This window comes from Parasteatoda tepidariorum, chromosome 2, assembly GCF_043381705.1.
Source record: "Parasteatoda tepidariorum isolate YZ-2023 chromosome 2, CAS_Ptep_4.0, whole genome shotgun sequence".
NCBI lineage: Eukaryota > Metazoa > Arthropoda > Arachnida > Araneae > Theridiidae > Parasteatoda > Parasteatoda tepidariorum.
Genome location: NC_092205.1, coordinates 5059847 through 5081389, shown reverse-complemented (window position 1 = coordinate 5081389; position 21543 = coordinate 5059847). Strand labels below are relative to the sequence as shown.

The 21543-nt window shown below is 29.2% G+C and overlaps 1 protein-coding gene across 2 annotated transcripts in view; it reads right to left on the bottom strand.

Annotated features, from left to right (window-relative positions):
* Positions 1–1979: 1979 nt before the first annotated feature.
* The window catches only part of LOC107442208 (protein shifted), a 36800-nt gene continuing 17236 nt past the window's right edge, over positions 1980–21543 (bottom strand). Inside the window, exons 3-10 of one of the 2 annotated variants that reach the window (XM_043055916.2) lie at positions 20819–20921; positions 20312–20455; positions 17608–17712; positions 14447–14542; positions 14244–14339; positions 10393–10524; positions 8498–8584; positions 1980–3598 (exon numbers count right to left, since the gene is read on the bottom strand). In XM_043055916.2, coding sequence (XP_042911850.1) covers positions 3471–3598; positions 8498–8584; positions 10393–10524; positions 14244–14339; positions 14447–14542; positions 17608–17712; positions 20312–20455; positions 20819–20921 — 891 coding nt within the window. In that variant the 3' untranslated portion in view covers positions 1980–3470. Of the gene's footprint in view, positions 3599–4096; positions 7179–8497; positions 8585–10392; positions 10525–14243; positions 14340–14446; positions 14543–17607; positions 17713–20311; positions 20456–20818; positions 20922–21543 lie in introns of those variants that run through there. The other variant, XM_071177072.1, reaches the window with a different exon arrangement.

Sequence of the window (21543 nt, the reverse complement as noted above, 5' to 3'; positions counted from 1 at the left end):
GTACTAATTCGTGATTATATTTTACTAAATTATTCAGCATTATCAAATTTATTCGCTTGATAATTTGACTATATTAATTTCGGATCACTTGAATAGCTACTAAATCTTGTTTAGATGGAAATTAAATAAAATAATAAAGAAATTTTTTGATAATAACGTTCTCATCCATAACCAGGTCATCACATGACAAGGTTAAAAGTTAATTTTTGATTTGCTTTGAAATTTAGAAACTGATTATTTTATGACCATCTTTGTAGCAAATTTTTATGAAAAAACCACTTAAAGTGCTATTTTAAATTTGTGTTTTGTTTGAGCAATCATCATGAAATTTAAAAAATCAGTTTCATTTTTTCTCACCAGAGATCCCTTTTACTAAAAAAAAGCATTTTTTTTCCCTACAGAGAGAGAATGTCCTTAAATGTGAATTGATCTCTAGAAAATTAAGGATCTTTTTGTCTTGTTATATGTGCAGTTGAAATTGCAAGTTGAAGCCAGGGTTACATTTTAGTGTGGGTTTAAAATTTGTATAAAATATAAACTATTCAACTTTGGAAAAAATTACGAATGCATAAATGTCCTAGAATGTCCGTAAATATTTGATGAATCTAATCCTCTTTGAAAATAACTTTTGTTCTAATCAAAATGAAAGAATAAAATTAAATCTTATAACTTTATTAAATTTATAAGCGTTTAAACAAATGTTAATAAATAAAAAAAGGACTTTAATAAACAATTTTTATGTAATTTTAACAAATCTATATATTAACACTTGAAGAAATAAATTTAATTACGAAAGTAAAATTTAAACAAAACTAAAATATTTTTAAAAAGAACATCGCATAATCATGTTTGCTCAAAAGATACCTGAGAAAATGCATTATTTTTAAAAAAAATTGAGGAAAAGAAAGCAATCGAAGAAATAATAGAAGAAAAATTCAAAGGCAGCTTTAAGCTTTGTTTCCTCCTCGATAGATGACAACACCATGTCTGTGTATGTGGGTAATTTTTTTTTTAATTAAACCTTTTTTCTATTTTTTAAATCAATTGCTAATTTTATCTCACTAAATTTTAATTTTCGAAAATGCTATTTTTTTTTTTTTTTATTGGAACTGAAATCTGTCCTGATCTTCAAACCTGCTCGAATTATTAAATTTTAACAATAAATTTCAATTAAACGTTAAAAAATTAAATTGAGTAAAACTAATAAGTTTTAAAAATTGACATTATGTGTAGTCTCAAGCTTGCTCTAAAAAATAAATAAATAAAATATATTCTCTTTTAAAACTAAAAAAGGTAGTTAAAACTTCGTTTCTTGTTTCTTGTTTGATAGATGGCAGCACTATCTTAAAATAATCTTTCTCTTCTTCTGTTATTATTTTATTCACTTAACTAAATGGTCTTTGCAATACAAATATTACGGTTAGCAGCAGTTTTTTAAATAACTTCTATTTTTTCCTGAAGTTTATATATTTTCCTAGAGCTTCAATTTTTCAAACAGCAAAAATAGCAACAATAGAAATAAATTTTAAAAAATCTAAAAACGGACAAATGTACTATATTAAATTATTACTTTACATTTTTGAGAAAAAGTCCATAGAAATTGTAAAAGTTGTATAGCACTGCTTCGACTAAACTAATAAAACGGGACTTTTATTTTCGATTTTTTTTTTTCTGGAAGGTCTAGTGTTGTCAAATAATACTAGATTATCAAATGTTTGTTAAAAAGAAAAAAAAATCAAGAAATTGAAAATTAAAAATTTCACCTAAAATTCTAGATAGTAAGGGCAATTTTTAAGTCTATTTTCTTGAATATAATTGTCCCGCCATTATATGACACGATAAATCCTTTATTCTGAGAAAAGTACTAATTCGTGATTTAAAGACACCTCTAAAAATCAGGCGATGATATTGATATAAGGTGGGTGTTATTTTCGCCTGTAATGTTGTTATAGTTTCATACTAAGAAACATTTCAAACTATTAAAAACAATACATAAACAAAATTTTATTTTTCTAACTGTACAGCTTTATACATACATCGATAAACAGACAGGACATTGTTTCCCCTCAAAATGCTCTGCTCAAATTGTCGACACACTAGATAGATAGATATCACATTTTTTTACATATACTTCATAATCACTACATATCTACAACAATAAACGTTAAAGAGCGTTTCTAACCAAGCTGTCTCCTTCTCGTTGTAATTATTTCTTAAAAACAAAAACCATAGAAAGTAACAAACACTCCAAGTTTTCCTTTTTCTTCCTCAAAAAGGTTTTGAAACCACAGCTATTTCACGCGGGATCATTAAACGTATAGATAAAAATTATGTACAAAAAGAAACTGTTCAAAGCAGAAAAAAAAAATCAAATTAAACTATAGAATTCCTGTTAAATCAACGTTAAAAATATTTCATGGAATTCCTAATTTACTACTTGTCAACTTAACCAAATAATATCCCGTCAAATATATATATTAAAAAAACATAGCCCAGTTCGGTTTATTTTTTATTAGTTTCCTTCTAAAAATCAACATAGATATGAAAACAATTATTTGACATTATTTTGAAAAGTTTTTCTGGAATCAAAATTATTAATTATCCTAACTATTATTTTTTTCTTCTTCTTTTTACGGATATAAATTATCACCAGTTTTTACTTTAAAATAAAAAAATTTTTCTTTGAATATATTTTGGATATAGAAATCTTTTTTTTAAAGTTTTAAAACGAATTATAAATAGGTACTTCCTTATTTTGATATTCGTTTAAATTTATTTAAATTCATTGAAATGAGTTAGAAAAATTTGCAACATTTTTTATAACTTATGCTTAATTTTTATCTAGAATGTGGGACCAAACATACAATTTTTCAGGGAACGAATTTCATCTCCTATGTTCAGTACATTACTAAACACTAATCAGAGAATTGACCTTCTTTATCAAGTACCACTAAATGTAAATTTTTAAACGCATCCTGAACCTTCAGACTCACTATTTCATATAAAAAAAGCTCTTAAGCAAGTTATAGACGACTGCATTTTTTCTGTAAAAAATAGCAATACTGAGCAAAACATTTCTCCACTTCTCATCATTTTCTGCCAAACCAAACTACGTATATCAGTTACGATCGAATTCACTTGACTAAAATTCCATTCAAATATATAACAATTATTAAACAAGGTCTTGTCAGCAACAATACTTGGTACAACAAAGAAATTCCTAAAATATAAAATTTTAATAACAATGATTTAGAAGTTTTCTCCTTAGTAATAAGAAGTTTTCTCTTTAATAATAATAAATTTCATTTCCATTTTAGAATTTAAAATTATTCTCAAAATCACGCTAGCAGTTCACTAAAAATTACTCGATTACCTAAAAATTAAAAGGCAGAGCTACTTTTATGAGAAAGCATGATTGTGAAGGAAAAAAAAGTGATGCCTTTCTCATACGGGTTCAACTCCAATATTTCTCAATCATTATCGTCATCGTACCGTAATAAATCTTCCTCTATTTCGTCTAACATATCTAAAGTCACCATATTATTCACTTCTAAAACTTTCGTTGAATCTTCAGATATATCATCACGTTCTAAGGCTCCTGAAACAACACAAAAACTTATAATGAAGATAAGTACAATTTGGAATTTATGTAAATTATGGAATATCAGATAATGTTAATTCATATTCACGATGTTAACTTCAAAAATTAGCTATGAAGCGTTAATGAGTTAAACACTTTCAAGAGCCAAAATAATAGTAATAAATAGTTTTTTTATTAAACAAAAGTTTTATCGAAACCAAAAAAGTTAATTGCTTCTTTATGCTAGGAGTAATGAAATTCAACAATTACAATCAACAGAAATTTTGCAAACTGTTTAGAAAACTTCAGATAAAAAAAAATACATCTCTGCTGAGACTATCAAAATAAGCGATTTTTATGTTCGCTACACTGTGATTCAATACGCGGAAGATTTGCAAATTTATCATAAAACTAATTATATTTAGTAAAACCTCAAAATATTATTTTCTTCTTCTTGCTTTGGAGCATCAGTTGAAGAATTATGCATCCGTGAAGATAAAAAAAATAATAATAAAATAACAACAACAAAAAAACATTTATAAAATGTATACAGGAAGTACAAAATATATAAGAAAAACAATTCACAGAACTAAAATCAAACAATGCGACACAACATAGTAATAGCACTAAGTATACAAAAAAAGAAGAAAAAAAAGCAGACTCCCAATTGTCTCCTAAAATTTTAAAGCCGTCAGAAACGTTCCATCTCAATACTATAGGTTGTTTGAAGGCACGTTAAAAATTTTGCACATTCCACCGTAGTTGTATCCATGCAGTACACGTTTTTTTTTTTTTTCAATTTTTAATTTATTTATGAAGTAATGGTTTTAAAAAAAATCTCATAGAAAGGAGACAAAATCTCTAAATATTTATTTGGATTACTGTAAGTTTCTTCATCGAAGGCTTTAGTAGTAGAACATGATTAAAATTATTTTTTGTAAATTTCAGGAAATTAGTTTTAGAATGCATTGAAAGATCAGAAAGCTGCATGTATCTGGCATCTGATGTAACTATACAAAGTATCCTATAAGCTCTCATACAGCCATAAGTCCACCGCTTCAGATCAGACTTGGAAGGCACAAGCGGTCGATGCGCATTGCCACCATCATGCTGTAGGTTACGAAATTCAGGAGGTTTAGCCTCAATGACCATTTAATCTACAACGAGCAGTTGCAGGAATGCTTTTACATCATTCAGTTTTGTCTTTTCTTTGAAGAAGATAAATTTATCTCCAGAATGCCTTGCATGAACTCATACACAGGGCCTAACTTTTACAACTCTCTTCTTTTTGTTTGGCAACCGATATGACGTACATTCTTGTAATTTTAAAAGATTTGCATACATTTGAATATTTTTCCAAAAATTCTTTAAACTCTATGTTATAAATTTGTAGGCAATAGAATTTTTTGGAATATGTACATTTCATTACATAAATATTGTATGAGAGCTTACTGGACACCCTGTAAACTATAACATGTTCTTTAATGCGTAAATGAGAGTGTTTAAAAACTCTTAATAGTCTCGCTAAAATAGACATTTACGCGAAGCTCTTTTGGTATGATGCCAGTAAATAACATTTTATGGAACAAAATAATGATTATTATTATTTTTTTAATTTACAGTATTTTTCTTTTTACAACATAATTCAGTTGATGACGAACAGTAAGTAGCTACATTAAATATGATATATAATTCTATTTTCTTTCAAAAGAGTTCTATTTATAAAAAAAAATATTCTTATGTATTTATTTTCCGGTTTAAACACGTAAAAAAATAACATATAAGTTATATTTTAGTAAAAATAAAGTTTCGGCTTTTTAGGGGACATCTGGAAGTATTAATAATATTACGTAAATTACATAATCTGCCAAAATAAGAAGTTGAATATCTTTTTTAAAAAAAGAAATCTAATTTTCTTTACAAGCTTTGCGATTTGTAAGCACATGCTACAAAAAGCTAAAATAGAACCAAATAAGCAAATCACATCACTGCGAATGAACACTTTAAGCAAATAACATTTTTACAAATGAATATATTAAACATATTTGCATAATTTTCGAGAGAAAAACTAAGGTTATTTTTTTCCTAAATTTCATAATGGTTTTCTTAGGTTGTTTCTTTTGGAAAAATAAAATTATTCACAGTTTATTTTGTACGTTTACAATACCTCAATTATTTTTCAAATAATTTAAATAAAAATATCTCATAAAAATGAGGTGCTATAAAGTTTATTCAAGCAAAACTAATCCAATATGTTAAAAAAACAAAATAAATGCAGGCGTGTGTTAAGCTCAAATTAGCTTCAACGTTCATATGAACGATGAAAAACATAAAATAAACCACGAAATACGAATGCTGCGTCACTGGACGCATTTCGTATTTTGTTTGAGGCCCACGAAGCTTACTGTTTCCTCTTAACAAGTGTTATCTATGGATGACGTGATTTTAAAAGATGAAAAATAATTTTCTAGCTTATAATGGTTTACAGTCAAACTATTTTCAAACTTTAAATGGCAATTTTTTGCGGTTTTTTTGTGACTATTTTCAGAATGTAGTCACCAAAAATGAGATACAGCTGCTAATTTTACCATTTATTTGATAAGTATATTAGGTAAGGCTTAGATAACACAAGTCTCACCGAACTCATTTTCATTATACTCCTTTATTAATCGGAAACAAATCTCTGTCGAAAACGTTCATTCGCTTGATATTTTACTTAATTTCGAAATTTAAGTAAATATTCCTTAGGATTGGATCATAATTTCAAATACTTTTTTTTCAAAGCTTAATATCAATTTTGTATAATAATTAATATTTTCTATATTTGTACTAATACATATAGTATAACCGGTATATCATAAGAAGTTCAAGTACTTTTGCAGTTTAGAAGCATTCATGAATTTACACAACATAAAAATTCTAATCTACGCACTTGATGAATGCAATCGTTTTCTTCATTAGTGTGAAATTATTAAAATATATAACAATATTTATAAATTTTAGAAATATTTATACAAATAAAATAACCAACTTTAGAATTTTTTTAATGGCCAAAGAGGAAAAAATTCTTTTTAATGGCTTTAAAATAGCCGTTTTTTTAACTACCTTAATTCTACATTTTTCTATTCTAGAAAACAAATTTTTAACATGTTTTCATTTTCTTTCACCATTTTCTAACTTTAAATCACCTTTTAAAAACATTAAACTAAAACACGTACTAACATGGAAAGAATATTTCACAACACCATACCAGACTAGGGCAAAAGTTATCAAATTATCACTGTTAACATTTTGCACAAGAATAATTCACATAAATGTAATCGTGAACAAGGACAACATATTAACATCTTTTCGGATTGTATCAAAAATAGATCATGTTCAAAATGACGAAGAGAGTTTGGAACTTGATGAATTTGGCACGATACATGTATAGGCAATTCATCCTAAACATCAACAGCTTCACTAGTTGTAAGGAAAAATCAACATAGATAAAGCGATATGTAATTAAAAAAATTATCCAAACGCATGGCAACAGGAATAACAGTAGGAACCACAAATCATTGGTAAAGTTTCCGTTGTCGCCTCCTTTTCGGCTTTCCTACAAAAACATATACACATTTATATGCTATGAGCTTTTTGCACAAGTCGTGGATAGACGGACAAAACACAAAGCATGATTTTATGCATGCATTATAACCAGCACCCATGCAATCTTGTAGCACTACAGAAAACAGTTCTTAAAATATTCTCCTGTTATTTATAATCTTTAATATGATTTTTTAAATTTCTTTGAAATGCAGTACCGGAGGTGATAATTAAATTGGGTAATTGATGAAAATATAAAGGATCTGCATGCATAGTATTATTTTAATCAATATCCTGTTATTAATGATTAACTTATCAATGTATCTTCGGTAGTGGGAAACTATTGAAAGCTGACAAATGGCGATTTGACAGAGTTCGTTGAAACATGTTGTTCAGCACATTTTGAAGAAGACTTAAGGTGATGACGATCATCTCACTAAAAAATTCTGACTACAATGGAGATCATATCAAAATATATATATATATTCAAATAATGATAATCATCATCATTAATCTACCAGATTAAAAGATTCAGTTCGTAATGTTCAAACAAAGCGAGTATTTTTTCTAACATTTTGATTTTGATACTGTGTTGCTTTTAATCAAAAAATTAATAACTTAAGGATCAGTTTAAGTAACTGAATCAAAATAGAGTCATAGCAAACAGTTCATTCATTTCTATTAACTTTTATTGTTATTATTTAGTTATTTTGATGCTTGAGAATGTTACTCATTAATCTGGATGTTATTTCCTTGATCTAGTGTTGGTAGCTCTTTTGAATAAATGATGAATATAACAAATCGTTATAAAGTTCAAACTGCGCCAGTCTTTGAGTTTTGAACTTAAGATAGATGCTTGTTAATAATTCGCAGTTGAAAACATTTTCACTTTAATTAGATCCAATAAGAATAATTAAAGCATAGATTGGAAAGACAAATTAGAACTGTAATTTTGAGCTAATAGCAAAAACTTTTTAATTTTTTACTTGGAAATTGACGTTGTGCCAGATGTTCAGTATTTTCAAGCCTCTCCATTTTTCTCCATCTAAGCTATCAACTCAAAAAACTTTCTTATGAAACTTGTGTGTTTTTAATTTACAAAATTTACAAAATTTTAAAATAGTAACTTTGCAATGTTAAGGCAAAGGAAAACTATAGTTTCATTCAAATTCGTAATATTAAAAATTCATCCCTCTAAAACAATTGTAGAAAGTCATGCACATTATCATGCATCTAAGCCTACATACATAAAAAAGCCTAAGCACCCAAAGCATAGTAAAGAGCAAAGCCAAGAAAAGAAGTTCAAAGAATGCAAACAATTAATCTACTTACGCTTATTGCACCTGTTGCCAATCCAGCCTTTATCACAGACGCACTTGTGGTTTTCGCAAACACCATTCACACATCTTCTACACCCTTCTAAGAAAATGAACAGAAAAAAAAGAACATAAATTGAATTTATTTTGAAAAATTATCATTTTACATACAGAATAGTTTATATGAATTGCTCACATTTGTATCTATCTCCACCCGTTTATTTAAAAGAAGAGCCAATGATATATAATCAAAATTCAAAAAATATCATGATCTTGATATCACAAATAACTTATTTAATATTTTATGGGTTTATTAATATTACCTTGATATCAGGGGCGTGTTTAGGGTTTCAGTTGCCCTGAGCGGAACATTGAGGCATTTTAACCATGGTTAATGAAGTCATGTTTTGCTTAACAAAGTTTATATTAGACATTGAATTTTTTAATTTTAGTCAGATTTTTTTAAACATTTTTTTTGCGTTTGACGATCAAATTTCTGACAAAATGCATAAATAATACTTAATAATAATAACGTAACTAAAATTCTTAATACTACTAATAGTAAAAAGGTTAATATAATTATTTCATCAAACTAAAAACATTGATGAATCGCAAAGACAGAGAACCAACTTGTCGAATGAAAAGTTAATTAATTGAGAACAGAAACATCTTTAAAAGTAAATTATTCTTAGCATAACAAGTCTTTATTCGTTATTTTTAAGTAGATACCCTAACTACACTGCTCAAAAAAATTAGGGGAGCACATGGCTCCCCTAATTTTTTTGAGCAGTGTACATATTTAATAAATTTAAAATTACTTGTATTGAAATAAATGTGCATAAATTTAAATGAGTATAGATAATTCCAAAATAATGCGATCACTTTCATTTTAAGATTTAAATCTAAAATATAATTTAAATGACGATTTAAAGCACGAAAAAGTTTTGATATTTTAGTTGAATTTTGTTTTTTTTTTAAATCTTCTAGAAAAACTAACTTTCAGTTGTACCCAAATAGTACTTTTAACCAAAATTTGAAATTTTGAACTTGAATTGAAGTGAATTTTATTTTCAAATTTGAAATCTTCTAGAATAATTAACTTTGTTATACCCAGATAGTATCTTTAACCAAAATTTCCTTCAAATTTATTGCTCCACTATAATATAAACGATGTATTAATTACTAATCTAAATGTGCAACATGCATCCTGAAACTAAGTATGAAATGCTTGCATATTAAAAGGGTTTGACTTCACTTTGCGACTTTAAAAGGTTCTTTATGCATAACTATTTTAAAATTAAAGTATTGTACTGCAATACTCACATATAATTTGAAATTGAAATGTAGTAAGGAGAATCTACGTTTCTTAGGATGAAAATTCAATAGAATTTTTTCTTCGCCGATTTGATTGCTAGTATAATTTTTGTATACGAAGGTTGCAATCTTTGCAAATATTTAAATATTAGCATTTTTATTTTCTTAAAGGCATTTTTCTCATGATCTTTCTTAATCATTTGACCAACTCTGATTTTCAAAAGATTTCTTTAGTTCCTCTTGTAGATTCACAGTTTCTCCTCGGGTTTCCTGAGCTTTTCTTCATTAATTTTTTATTTATATTTAAAATCTAATTTTTGCCAAAACGAAATTCTTTAATTGTGAATTTCATCTTCAGAAGTTAAATTTCCTCAATTTAAGAAGAAAAATCAGCTTAAAAGAATTTTAGAAGAGTTGAGGAATCTAACAAAAACAACTAAAAAAACTTCATGAAAATCAATTCAGTAGCATCTGAGAAAATGGTTCAGAGTTGGTCATTTCAACATGGTTCAGATAATGACAAACTCCTCAAAATACTAGATACATTATTTTTCCTGAAGAAACCGTATAAAAGAAAGAGGCAGTAATTAAAATCACCATGTCTTGCAAGTTCAGCTGGCCTTTCCACTTGTTTTTCACACTGATTACCAGTGAAACCTCTCTTGCAGCGACATCTATTGACTCCCACGCAACGTCCACCATTTAAGCAAGGAAGATTTTCACATTTACCTAAAATTAAATCGATTTCCATGTTAAACTTTATATTCAACATCTTACATATATATAGCAAAATAAATAAATACAAAAAAACACAAAGAAAATTAAGAAAAACAATAAGTTTCATTTATTGCGGATAAGCTGCAAGTAAACAGAACTCACGCGGACTGATGAAAAGATTATATCTTTTGTTTTCCGGATTTTTAAAAAAAGAAATTATCCTCCCCCCCAGTTGTTTGTTATTTTTTTATTATTATTTTTCTTTTCCTCCCCTTTTTTCATATGTCTGTAATTTTCCTTTGTTTTATCTTCCTTTTGAACTTGGAAGGGATTTTGAGCCAATCAATTTATAAATAAATTTATAGAATTGCATAAGTATGTTAAGACGAAGAAGCTAATGATAATAAAGATAATATTGCTTGTGGTGCTTATTTATTCCTATAAAAAAAATAGCAAATATTTTGAGTATAAAACTTGCTCTGTGTTCATAATTATTAATCAGTTATTTATAATAATTATTCATCATGTTTTTATTTGTGGTTCAATTTTACTTTATTTTCATTTTATTGTTATTTTTTTTTTTATAACCGTCACTACACAGCCGACCCAATTTTGAGTTTACGACTACCAATGTTTAATTTTGGGTAGCCTTGTAATTTTGAACGAAATCCACTGGAGAAGAGAACTCCTGAATGAAGTATAGGGGGAAATTTGACTTCATGGAGGACTTTTTGAGAGAACTAACCTTCGTTACATGGAGAGGAAAACCACGAAAACTTATCACTGTTACCCTTATGGTAAGATAACTCTAACCCATGATCAGTCCACCACTGAGGATATTTTATGTCAACATTGTGGCCGTGCGGAATTCGTATCAAACAGCCTTCGCTGGAATTCGAACCCGGGTTCCTTATGGAAGGCAAGTGTTCTATCTCCTGACCCACCACGGTTTCATTTATTAAGTTATTTCGTGATTATCATACCCGCTGATAAAATATTGTCGAATGAGATAAAAGTTCATAAACTATAACAGTTCATTCACAGGGCTGCCACTCAAATCTGGAAAGAAAAAAAATTCCCTGTGTTTTCCCTGTACATATTTTACACAATATATTAAGAGAAAACAACAATTACTGTGCTCTTCTGTGAGCTATATTAGGCTAACTATATTTATTAGTTTTAATTGCTGGAACATACTTAAATAATGCTATAGTAAATGAAATAGTTTAGTTTAGTTGAAATATCTTGGTTAAATATCTCATAGATTACGCTTTGAGTGGCCACCATTTTTTAAAAGACAAAAATAAGAAACAAAATTCTCTGTATTTTCCCAGTTTGTACAGAAAAAAAAATCAAAATTCCCTGCATTTTCCCTGTTATTTTAGGTGATTTTTAAATTCCCTCTATCTTCCAGGTTTTCCCTGTTCTCCCTGTGGAGTGGCAACCCTGATAATTAATGTAACTATATAATCAGAAGCAAAAAAAATATCTATTGTGAAAATCTTAAAACAAGGGCTTAAATCTTTTAAAACATTCTGCATTTGAATATTTTTTTAAGAAACTTCGATTGATCGCTGTTTCATATGAAAACACTCTCAAGTAAAATCATCTTAAATATTTATCGTTTCTATAACTGTTGTAGTTTATTTGAGCAAATAAATAAATGCATAAATTAATAAATACATAAATCTATACATAAATGAATAAATACATAAATAAATAAAGACGTAAATAAATAATAAATGAATTTATGAATAAAATAAAATTAAACACATCTGTGAAACTGCGAAAAAGCAATTATATTTAAGATGCTCCAGTGCTTATTGCTTTCATTGTGGAATGAATTAATGCTTCTTATGAATTTCGTTCCAGCAGGTTTGGGACAAAAATTTTGCAATCAACAATTGTCAAATTCGATTTTTATTTAAACGTTTCTTTTTTTTTTCTTCACAAGTAAAGCCAATAGGATATTTCAACAAAAATATTCTGAAATAATTTGCATTTGATTTCGAAACCTTTCTTGCTATGGATAGGTCATAATACTAAAATTACGTCGCATTTCAGACCCTAGTTTTTCATTATATGAGTTATGACTCAATTTTGAAGACATATTTTGAATTTGTTAAACATTACAAATAAGCTCAGCTGTTTTGTTCTCTTCTTGTAGCCGTTCTACTTTTTTGTAATATGAGCTACTCCCTCATTTCAAAATAATTTTTCTACAAAACTATTAAGTATTTGTAGAATGTATTATGTACACTATGTTTAGCACTGTAATGTTTAAATATATAGCAAAATGTTAGCAACCAAATCCGCGGAATCCCTTTCGACAAAACGATGCATTTGTAAAATGTCAGGAAACCTGGTATTATTTGGCTGTTGTGGTGCTAAAAATAGGTTGACTTTGAAACAGGCACTGACCAAAATGATGATTGATGGTTTAAGTTTCCAAGAAAGAAATAGTTTTCCTGAAACGGGTGCTGATAATAATCATTTGAATGAAAATTCAAACACTCTATTCAAAAGAGCAGTTGAAAGCTATTGTAAAGAATAACCCTTCCTCAACAAAACTTCATTGTCAAGAAAAATAGTAACTGCCGAAAATGATTTCATTATGCTGTCTTTGGCAAAGGTTCTTAAACAGTATCCATGACACTCTCAGCCCTGAAATATGATGACATTTTTATTTTTAATGGTTTTTAAAAAAAGAAAAAATAGCGTAGCATATGGAGTCCATTGAGGAATCCCTCCTTTTAAAAAGATATGCATGAAGAAATACACGAATTTCGGAAGAACATGAAGATTAAATTAAAACTTAAAGAAAGAAAAAACGAAAAACCCTAATGAAATCAGACGAATGATTAAAGATAAAGAAGCGCTAAAAAAAAGTTTCAAAAGTTCTTTAATTGTCAGTGTATGGGTCGATTGGACCGACAAAATAATTACCTAAGAATTGAGATCTATCATCTAATACAACGTAGAATATCCTCAGTGGTGGACGAATCATGGGTTAGGGTCCCCTTTCAGTAAAGCTAACCATGGGAGATTTTCGTTTTTCCCCTCTCCATGTAACAAAAATGCCAGTTAGTTCCATCAAAAAATCCTCCACGAAAGCAAATTCCACCCAATGATTGATCCAGGAGTTCCCTTGTCTTCTGGATTGGGATCAAAACTACAAGGCTATGGAGTTGAACATTAGTAGTCGTAAACCCGAACAAATTTGGGTCGACTGTTCAACAACGGTTATAAAGTAGACCCATTTAGAAAGGTTACCGACAGTTAAAAAAATTTGTAAACAGTTAGGATAATGCATGTGTGAAACTATTTCAACATTATATTACTCTGTGGAAATACAGAATTTTAAATCTATTTATTTCGAATTAATTTAAGTTTTGGCCAGATCTAAGTATTTGTCCTGAGCTTTCAACCGGAGGTCAGTGGATGCCTTATAAATATTAAGCACTATTTATTCTGCATCTCACAGAACATTATAAAATTGACAAACATTTCCAAATATCCTTAAATACACATTCTACGCTTAGTTAATTAAATAGTAACAACACGAGTAAAATTACAAAATATTTATTGAGGCTGACTGAAGAGGTAGGAATTTATAAAGAAATTAATCAAATATTTTAACAATTCCATGTATACATTTTTACATGAGTCATTCAAGTAAATTTGAATTGCACACAGTAGATCAAATGCCCAAGCAATCTTAAAATACTTACTAAAATCACATCTGGCTCCATAGTAGCCATTTCTACAGGCACAAGTATCTTTCTGAATACATTTTCCACCATTCAAGCACTTCTCACGGCACATTCCTAAAATTGAACAAATATAGGAGTTTTGAAACAGAAAGATATTAAATACTTAAAATTTAATTTAAAAAGAAACCATATTGATTTCTGACGATAAATATACAACATACCCCCTTCACAGTGAGGTCCTTGATAGCCGTCAGCGCATAAACATTGTCCAGGAGAAACACATGTTCCACCATTCATGCATTGAGGATAACAAAGAGCTAAAAAAAATAAAGATGAAAATCAGTTCGCCCAACACTGAAAACATGACTACAATACAATAAAGAAAAATTGTTTATTTCAATTCATTGTTTCCGAAAGTAAAATTATGCTCTACTCTAAAAAGTACTATAAATTAATCTTATTCCAAACATTTATGGTATATCTATATCAGCATTGATTATTTTGACTCATTAGAGAAAACTACATTCCATATTACAAATAAAAGCATGCTTTAATGATTATATTAGCTTATTTATAAGTCATAACTGTTTATTAGAAAATTGACAAATTAATATTTATTTAATAGTATACTCACAATGAACTAAAGTTGTGATTTTGTAGCCTCAATAACATGTTGAAAGAAAATAAAGATATCTGTGTACATGATGTTTGCAGAGGGGAAAAAACGCTACACTTAACAAATAGTTGCAAGTAGTACTCAGAATAACCATCAAAATTATCAACGATTTTCGATAAATAGGTGTTTTATTTGCTTATTCCTGTCGCTGTCAGAGTTTGTTTAGAAGATAGTAATAAAAAAAATAATTTTGAAAAAGCGAGCATTTGTTATATGTTTAAAATGTTTTAAAGAACTACTTTATGAATAAATATTTTATGCGTGATAGTCATAGTTCAAAGAAAAGAATAGTTTGACATTACTGTGGAATTTAGAAAAATTACATTTATAGTAACTGAATTAATTAAAAAAGAATAAAAATATAAAAAAAGTTAAATAATAGAATTAAAATAAATAATGTAATAAATCTAAACACTTTGCTACGGGTAGGACGCAATACCTTGATATAAAAATTGTTTGTTTGGTTATGACATGAAATTAAAAATAACTAACAAACAAAATAAATGTAATGAACCGCTGGTTAAAATTTGGCGAGAAATAAGAGTCTGGAAAAGAGCCAAACATGCCATGTTTTAAACTCAAGAAAATTTTGCACTAATAATAGTCACAATGTTTTTTTTTTTTTGTTTTTTTTTATTTCTTTGTCTAATTATACTGTCAAATACTTCCAACACTTTTTAAGCGTCAAAAATAAATAATCTCAAACACATCTTTTTTTAAAAATTACACGTTTCAAAAAGAATAATAACAGTAAATACACCTAAACATAAAAAGAGACATAAATCATCTTTCAGTTTTCATTTCTTTGAACTCTCCTTCAGCACAGCTGATGTACTTGGGTCAACGTGACCCTTTCTTTTGTGTATTATCTCCACGTGCTTTCCGACCCCTAGAAGGTGAAATAAAGATTTGCCCTCCCCCCCCAACACACACACTCTCTGCAGAATAGAAATGTCAGCACTCTCCCCATGTCTTACAAGTGGCTTAACAGCAGTGTTAGAAATCTGCGGGATGTCATCTACTACAAAGTGTTCTTTCATAAAGCAGCTTACCAGGTATTACCTGACAGAATAAAGGGTGAGAAAACCCTTCTCCTGACAAACTGGATGTAAAAACCTATTCTTAACACCCCTTTAACAATAACCCCTTTTTCTAAATTTTACAAGAATTAAATGCAATATTTCCTTCTCTAAGCGTGTCTGGAAAATTTTTGGAAAGAGCGTGAAATCGAACATCTTCTGCGTATAAAGGCTTTAAAAGTCGTCCTTCTTAGTTCTGGATTTCGAGATAATCAAAACCGTTTGTTTGACTGGAGAATGCAAAAGTGCGCGCCTAAAAAGGAATGTCCGGAAAATTCTTGGAACGAGCGTGAAATCGAATCTCTTCTGCGTATATCCATCACACCTAAGCTTCTAAATAAGGTTTTCCTATAAGGCTCGTCTTTTTTAGTTCTGGATTTCGAACCAATCAAAACCGTAACTAATGATTCGTCTACCACTAAGGATATTTTACCTCCTCACTGTGGTCGGTGCAAGTGTCGTGCGGAATTCCTATCGAACCCGAGTCACCTCATTGGGAAGCGAAGGCTAAATCCTCTGAGCCATCACGACTCTATCCAGCAAAGAAATAGGTATCCATAGGTATTGGGTGGTAGATCAGCAGTAATAATAACAGTAAATAATAGTAGAACCATCAGAGCAGAGGTATATACTCGCTGCGGGTACAAAAGATTCCAATTTCGTTGCTTTACAAGCCAACACTAGTCAGCAGGATAGGTACGAGCTATTTACGGCAAAACCGACCCAAGAAGTGACTTGGTTGGGAAGTTGCACACTATCGCCATTTTTCTCAATGTTGAACGATTACCAGTTTTGTGAGAAACAAGCAACTTATATATATGCAATCACAATTTCAAAATTTCTCTAGATTTCTTTAAACAAATTATTCAGAGCGATTTATGCAGATTTGAACCATATACGGTCCGCAGAAGCAATAGTTCTGATGCCACTGCTCAGTCTATAAGAAAAAGAGTTACAGGTTCTAGGGGCAAGAGGTGCAAAGAAAAATCGATATTCAAGCTTGTTTCTTCTGGGAAACATATCATTAACGCAAAAACATGTGATTCCGCTGTATAAACCCATGGTCAGTTTTTGGACAGGGATAATCATTTGCGTAAGCAACTGTCCCGATGATACTCCGTAGGTCTTAGGAAAAGGCTGTAAGTTCAAGGGAAAATTATTTTCCACAAAGCGTTTTCTAGTAGAGCACATATAATCGAAGCTAGGTGAAATTATTTTTTTGAATAATATGCATTTGTCCAAAATTGCAGAGTAGTTATTTCTCCTTGAAAAGTAGTAAATGAACTTTTTGGGGGAAGCCTGATTCAATACAGTAGTTGGAAACTAAAAAGGACTTTAAAATTCCTTCTAGCCTTTAAGCAAGGGGGAAAATAAACTCGGTGAAGTTTTATATCGTAATGAATTAATTTTTTAAAACCTAATTTATTGATTTTAATAAAGTAGTGAGAAAATTACTTGTAATTTGACGAGCGACAATTCAATAGTATAAATTTACAGTTAATGAATTTAAAAGAAATAATGAGTAGGAACGTTGATATGCTATGTTTTTTTTTTTTAAAAAAGAAAATATTACTGAACTTTATTAAGTTTTAATGCTTAGGGATCATCTAATAAATTTTCTTCTCACCTGTTCGACAGTATTGTCCATTGTAACCTTTCTTGCATTCGCACCTTCCACTTTGATTACATCGACCACCATTTGCACATTTCTTGTCGCACTCTGGATCTGGTCCTATAGTAAACAAAAAGTAAGTTTCACAAGTGAAAATCTTTTTTTTCACTCTCAAAAATAAATAAATAAGTAAAATAAAATTAAAAAAAACTATAAAATCCATGCCTAAAACCATTTACTGAAACCATTATACTGGTTTAGATTAAGCCATAATATTGTGTTATAATGTATACACAACGAAATAATTAGCAAGATAATATGGTTCTGTCAAATTCTCACGATATCATGCAACGATGTTTTTAACAGTGGAAAAAAATTAAAATCAATCGAGAATGAAGTTATTCTTACTTCTATTATTTATATTACTATTAAATTTTAGCATACTACAACTGAAATCCTGCTCTTTGTAAGGGGTAGGGAAAGAAAGTAACTAAACAATAAATGAGTACTAAAGAGCAAGTATTTCATGCGCGAAACTGAAAGACATATATTAACACAATTAAAGCTTAAATAATTCTATTTTTTTTTTATATATATATATATATATAATGATTTGCTGCCCTTTCTCATGCTTCATGCAATTACATTGGGCAAAAGATTTTTTTAGCAATTCATCTCGTCAAAATAAAGATTAACTGTATTCAGTATCATTTGCCATCTGTTTGCCACAGGTTCGAGACCAACTTGTGATAGTCGAAATTTACCGTAATTGAGAGATTTTTTTTTCGATACTTTTGAGGGGCCGTAAGAAATCTCTTTCCACAGTATCTGTTATAAAACTACACAGTATTGATGCAGTTTTAATAGGTACCAAATATAATAGCATGGGTCTCTTTGGACCTATATTAGTATATTCGCTATCTACCAAAATTGCACCAATTACCACAATATCAATAGTGCAAACTACCAAAATTAATTAAGCATCATTTGCCTCAATAATAGTATGGTGATTTTTGACGTTTCTCCTAATCGAACTAATATCATTATTTTTCCATTATTTATGTTTTTAGTTCATAGTTTCTTATTTTAATACGCTCAGTACCTATTACCAAAATTAATCAAGTATCATTGGTGTCAATTATGGTATGACATTTTCTTTTGTTTCTCTTAAACCAATCAGTATTATTGCTTCATTTTTTTTTCTCTGCACATTACTTATATTTTTTATTTAGATTTAAAATTATTTAGTTTCATAGAAGCACATTTTAGAAGAAAAATTGTAAACAAAATAAACGAGGAAAAACTTTAGAAATACTAATTTCCACGCAAAAAAAAAAAAAAATAGAACCGTTTATAGTTTAATTTAAAGTAATGGCTGGAGCTAAACCAATCAGAAGATTCCATATTTAAAATGTCTTCTCCAAACCATTTGTTTCAAATTTTTAAACGAATTTTAAGATCAAAGGCTAAAATTCTCCCTTTCATCCATTTGTCGAAATTTCAGGACACTAGAGCAAACGGTTCTGGAGAAAGACACAGGTAGATGCATCAAACTCTTCATTTCATTATTATAGATTAGATCCTTTCAACCCCTATTTAACAACCTCAGGGCTAGAATATCAAAAAAAATCCTTCCTTTGTGGGCGATAGGACAATAGGCTTCGTTATTAAAGAAACCTATTGTCCAAATTTCATATTTCTAGCTTCAGTAGTTTAGGATCTGTGATGATGAATCATTTAATCAGTAAGGGACGTCTTTTTTCATATGTATAGATTATTTATAAAAATTCTCATCATTCACGTATTTTCGTCAATAATAATTTATGTTCAATACAAAGTTTAGAGATGTAGTATTATTACATTCCCCTTCAGACAGAAAAGTGCTACAACTTAACCAATGTTAAACTGCGAATACAAATATTGACATAATGCCTTTATTTAATCAGCAACTAACCAACATTTTTGAGTAATTTTTGTGTCATTTTATTGAATAAAATGTATTTTGTTAAATTTAGTTTCAGAGTTTTAAAATGGAAGTTGGATTTTTTTTTTAAAATTCAAAATCATTCACTGTAATAAGAAATATAAACTTATACTTTAGGATGTTTAATTTTAAGAATGTATGTATGTACAAAGCATTTTAAAATTGTTAAGTTAATTGTTAAAATTGTTGAGTTTCAAAAATACTTACAATCTTAAAATTTAATTTCTTTTAACTAGGGTTTAAAAATATTTGGAAAAAAACTAAACTCAGTGGAGCGACAGCCCATAGAGGGCCAACTGTGCTAATCTCAGTTTTCTTGGGCTCTGGGGTGCAGGAGCAGATGTTTCAGTTAGGTAGTCAGCCGAATGCAGAACCCCCAGTGTTTACTTCCCAAGCATGTTTGGTGTTCACTGTTAGACCCACTGAAGGGATGAAAGGCTGAGTCAACCTTGCCCGGCCCGAGGATCGAACTCAGGACCTGTGGCACGAGAGCACGAGGTGCTACCACTCAGCCACCGGGCGTCTAAAAGCACATTACAATAAATAAAATGAAACAATAAATATTCAAAAAAATATGAATTAGTTTCTAAATAAATAATAAAGAAATGGTATTTAAATAACTATACCAGCAGTTATAATCGAAAAAGCTGTAAATCTTTTCTGTCAAAAATAGATCTTCAACATACATCATTATATATCAATCACGCTTGAAGGAAATAATGCTATATTATTTACCATGATTTGCACATTGTTTTTGCAGTCTAAATCTGAGCGGAGTTCCAGGTAAGAAAGTCCCTTGTTCATTCTGTATAGTTAGGCCAATTCCAAAATAAACGATTCCGCTCAAGTTGCCACGGCATGGTAGAAAAACCTGAAACACTGTTACATATTACTTTTTAGTGAAAAAAAAATTCAAACAAATGAAGCAGTATTATTCATTAACTTAACCGATGAACATCAATCATTGATGAAAAGATGGATCAGTTTATCTATTGAAAGATCAGCCCATAAATTAGAGTTCAATATTTGTTATATTATTAATCATAGCTTAAGAAATTCTGGCGCCGAAAGCCCCCAGCCAAAAATAATATAAAAAACAGCCTTTTTTGTGAATATGGAAGGGGGAGGGGTATCATCTACTAGATGAGAACCAGTTTGTCCGTCTGGCTAAAATTTTGACTTATTGCAAAGTCAATTTTCTTTTTTTAAATATGGAGACGTGTTTGACGATATATCTCTTACCTTTGGGTCTTTTTGGTACTTTTCCTTTCGTTTTGATAGAGATCACTGGATCGCCAAGGATGCTTTCATTATACGACTTAAGCTGATCAAAATCATAAAAATACTGCAAAAGAAAGAAGAAGGAAAAACAATTTATATCTCTGAGTTAAGAGAAAAATGCTTTATCAATTGCTCATTTTTTACGAGATAAAATTGAACAGTTCAAAATTATCGTCTGAGATCAATAGATTTCGCATATTGGATATTGTGGATAATTCGAAATTTTGTAATGATGAATGTCATGAAATGCTCCATTAAATAAATAAGATATTTTTGAAGGATATTTAATTAAGATTTAAATAAAAGCACATTTTCATGGAATTCGAATATATTATAATTTTATATATTTTATATAGCACATTTTTATATATTCGAATATATTATGAATAGAACACTTTTGAGGAATTCTTTTGTAAGAGCGCGCGCGAGTTTAGATAGTCAAAATCACTAAGCAATTGTATAAGGAAAAAAAAATCATACTTCTTAATTTATAAATCAATAGATATGAATCAAGAGATAAACCTATTAATTTATTGTTCATTTAATTAATTTTACGTTTTAAAAAAGAAATTTATTGAAAAAATTTCAATTTATGCTTACGTCTTTCACGCTAGGAGCCGTTTAAATATGTCGTAAGCACCACGGCTCAAAGCCAACCCATTTTATTTTTTATATTTTATAACCGT